The sequence below is a fragment of the Wasmannia auropunctata genome, unplaced genomic scaffold, assembly GCF_000956235.1.
Source record: "Wasmannia auropunctata unplaced genomic scaffold, wasmannia.A_1.0 LD336106.1, whole genome shotgun sequence".
NCBI lineage: Eukaryota > Metazoa > Arthropoda > Insecta > Hymenoptera > Formicidae > Wasmannia > Wasmannia auropunctata.
This window is the reverse complement of record NW_012026784.1, coordinates 3,881,848-3,884,872: the sequence shown is the minus strand read 5'-3', so window position 1 is coordinate 3,884,872 and position 3,025 is coordinate 3,881,848. Positions and strand designations below refer to the sequence as shown.

The window sequence follows — 3,025 nt, the reverse complement described above, 5'->3', positions numbered from 1 at the left end:
TATATATATATATATATATATATATTTTAACTATTTCTCTTCCTTTGTTCTTCCTCACATTTCTCCATATATGTATAAAAGAAAAAAAATTAATGTACCAATATTTTTATGATGCTCAATTCATCATTTGACGTTTATGTTTTTCCTCTGAATTTCTTCTAGCATGACATAATTTCTGATGAAGATTCGCAGTTTCTTGACGAATTCGATCTAAATCTAAACAAAGTTGTTGATACTCTTGCAAAGGTAAACATTTCTTTGTGACGTATTAGTCAAAACTATATTAAAAAACACAAGTACATCATTATTGAATATATACATATACATAAAAGGAAAAATAGAATATACATCACAATATAGCCTTGTCTGGACAGATTTAATTATATATGCCTTTGATAATCATAAGACTTTTTATTTTTAAATGGCTACCTTGTGTAGTGATGACATTTAAATATGCGAAAAGCAAGTGATTTATACAAACCTTCATTTAGTTTGTTACTTGCGAAGAATGATGTCATGTTCCATAAGTATATGTATATGTATATATATATATATATATATATATATATATATATATGTGTGTGTTAAAGTTGTGATATAAAAGTAAATAGCGTATTGATATTTGGCAAATGAGAAAACTTTTATGAAAACAACATTTTTATGCGAAAGGTAACGACCGTTTACATTTTATGTAGTCAATTATCCTTCATTTCTACCAAACAGTTAAATTGAAACTTTCTAGTTAATTATACATATTCCTATATGTGTTAAAGAGAAATTTTGAACATAATTTAAAAGATATTTAGAATTTTCACGTATTCGATCTGAGAGTACTAAATTATAAATTGTATCAACATTTATTCTATTTAGACGCTCAACTACTGCTGGATAATAATTGAAAAGCAGTTGCACGAAGATTTGCGGATAACAAATAAGATAAATAAAGAGAAAAAAAAACGAGATAATGACACAGGAGTTATTACACAGTTTGCCAGAAACGCCTTTTAAACATAAGCCCGAAATACGTAATGAATTAATAACAGACTTGAAAAGAGCGATAATTAATGATAAATACTTGCAACAATCTGAAATTGAGGTATATTAATAGAATTTTTATAAATTCTCTTGCTTCTTGCTATTATTATACAAAATCAATGTTTTCTATTACGAAAAAAAACTTGTAGGAAAAGGTCGATGCTCTTTGTAAATGGATGTGTACAACACCTAAAAAAAGCATTTATAGATTAGATCGTTTTACAAATTGCTATACAAATGATTTGGACAGTTTATATAAAGCATTGAAACAGGTATGTCGAACAAAGTAAATTTTCTTTAACGATAATTATGATATTTTAATCGTTTTAATAGCGGTACCGTGTTTCGCTATAATGTAAGAAGCAGTGATACATTGCAATTGTTTTCGAAATTGTTTACACAAATTATATTTAAATTTAAATACCTCGCGCGCGCACGCGCGTGTGTGTGCGTAATCTCTATACATTGGGACATGTTATTCAGAATAAGTTATTCTCTTTAAGTTCTTGTAATTTCGAAAGAAAATTGTAATTTGTCTTTTGTCCTGGATATATTTCAACATTTCTACCATTGTATGTACATACATAGAGATACTTTTTTACAAGAAAATTTTACATGTGCAATGTATTATGTTAGGATGACAAACCAAATCCATGTATTCACTTCTTACCGGATCTTTCAAATGGAATAGTTGCAGTCGATAGTTGGGATTTATCAGTATCTCTTGATTTAAAGAGATATCCAGATGAAATTATCGTTGATGCTATATGTGGTGCCGCTGTATTAAGGGGATCTCATGTTTATGCGCCTGGTGTTATTGGAATGCCACATGGTGAAATCTTTGTGCATATAGAACTCTCTCTATAATTATCTGTGAGAGAAACGTGTAATTAAATTTGTCAAATTAATTATAGGTTTAAGTATTAATAGTAAAATCAGTGTATTTGCTGATGTTACTGGTCAATGTAAGAAAGGTTTGATTAAACCATATGCAAATAGCAATAAGATATATTTAGGTAATGGCGTTCTTCGACAAACAAGGAAAGAATTATTTTGTGAAGCAGCTAAAAATCCACGGTATTGAACAATTTTCAATATATATATATATATATATATAAATAATTAAAACTTTGATACGTGGTTACTTCTGTTACCAAACTCTTACACCTTGAATTATTTTCCGTGCTTTTCAGTGGTGTTGCAATAATTATGACTGATGTAATTTCACGAATTCCACAATTGAATGTAAATAATGAATCTTTGAGACCACATGCATTATTACAAAATTTGCCCTCTATTGTGTGTAGTCTGGTTTTAAATCCCCAACCAGATGAAACTATCCTGGATATGTGTGCTGCACCTGGTAACAAAACCACACATATTTCTCTACTTATGAAAGGACAGGTATACATGTTTAAAAAGAAAAGAATTTATTTGTTATACAGCGCACAATAATGTCCACTATTCTTTTTAGCCAACTATTGTACACTTTCTGTTTAAATTGACACAAGCGTATATTCCTATTTTTTTTCTGTGAATGTTAAAAAAAAAAAGTAAAATAGTTATGTAGATAATATGCTTTCACTGACTAATGAGTTTAATTATTTGTTTTGATATAATTTCTAGGGTACAATAATAGCTCTGGACAAAAATCCAGGTAAAGTGATACGATTTAAGGAGAAGTGTAATGACAAAAACATTAAAATATTTTGTTACGACGCTACAAAGGCTGTCATCGAACGAGAGCACACTTTTGTTCATTCCGATGGACCTCCATTCGAAGAAAATTATTTCGATCGTATTCTCTTAGATACTCCATGCAGCGCGTTAGGTCAAAGACCGCAATTATATAATACAATCACATCGGCACAACTTCGTTCTTACGTTCCCTTGCAGCGAAATCTCCTTTCTACTGTAAGTAAACAAATTATTTGCTATACAAATATGTGCCTGCGCGATATACCTCTATATATATATATAGATATATATA

At 29.4% G+C, this 3,025-nt stretch overlaps 2 protein-coding genes across 9 annotated transcripts in view; one reads left to right on the top strand and one right to left on the bottom strand.

Annotated features, from left to right (window-relative positions):
- The first annotated feature begins 142 nt into the window (after positions 1 to 142).
- The window catches only part of LOC105452647 (putative methyltransferase NSUN6), a 5,065-nt gene continuing 2,182 nt past the window's right edge, over positions 143 to 3,025 (top strand). Inside the window, exons 1-7 of the mRNA XM_011693949.1 lie at positions 143 to 246; positions 871 to 1,096; positions 1,185 to 1,307; positions 1,672 to 1,867; positions 1,950 to 2,112; positions 2,229 to 2,439; positions 2,662 to 2,949. Of these exons, the coding sequence (XP_011692251.1) occupies positions 965 to 1,096; positions 1,185 to 1,307; positions 1,672 to 1,867; positions 1,950 to 2,112; positions 2,229 to 2,439; positions 2,662 to 2,949 (1,113 nt within the window). The 5' untranslated portion in view covers positions 143 to 246; positions 871 to 964. The remainder of the gene's footprint in view (positions 247 to 870; positions 1,097 to 1,184; positions 1,308 to 1,671; positions 1,868 to 1,949; positions 2,113 to 2,228; positions 2,440 to 2,661; positions 2,950 to 3,025) is intronic.
- The window catches only part of LOC105452654, a 6,513-nt gene continuing 5,817 nt past the window's right edge, over positions 2,330 to 3,025 (bottom strand). For 6 of the 8 annotated variants that reach the window (XM_011694005.1, XM_011693969.1, XM_011693960.1 and 3 more), the window contains one exon: positions 2,867 to 2,947. Coding sequence is in view for 2 of the 8 variants with exons in the window: in XM_011694013.1 (XP_011692315.1) it covers positions 2,372 to 2,395 (24 nt within the window). In the remaining 6 variants the exon portion in view is untranslated. Of the gene's footprint in view, positions 2,396 to 2,859; positions 2,948 to 3,025 lie in introns of those variants that run through there. The other 2 variants (XM_011694013.1, XM_011694022.1) reach the window with 2 other exon arrangements.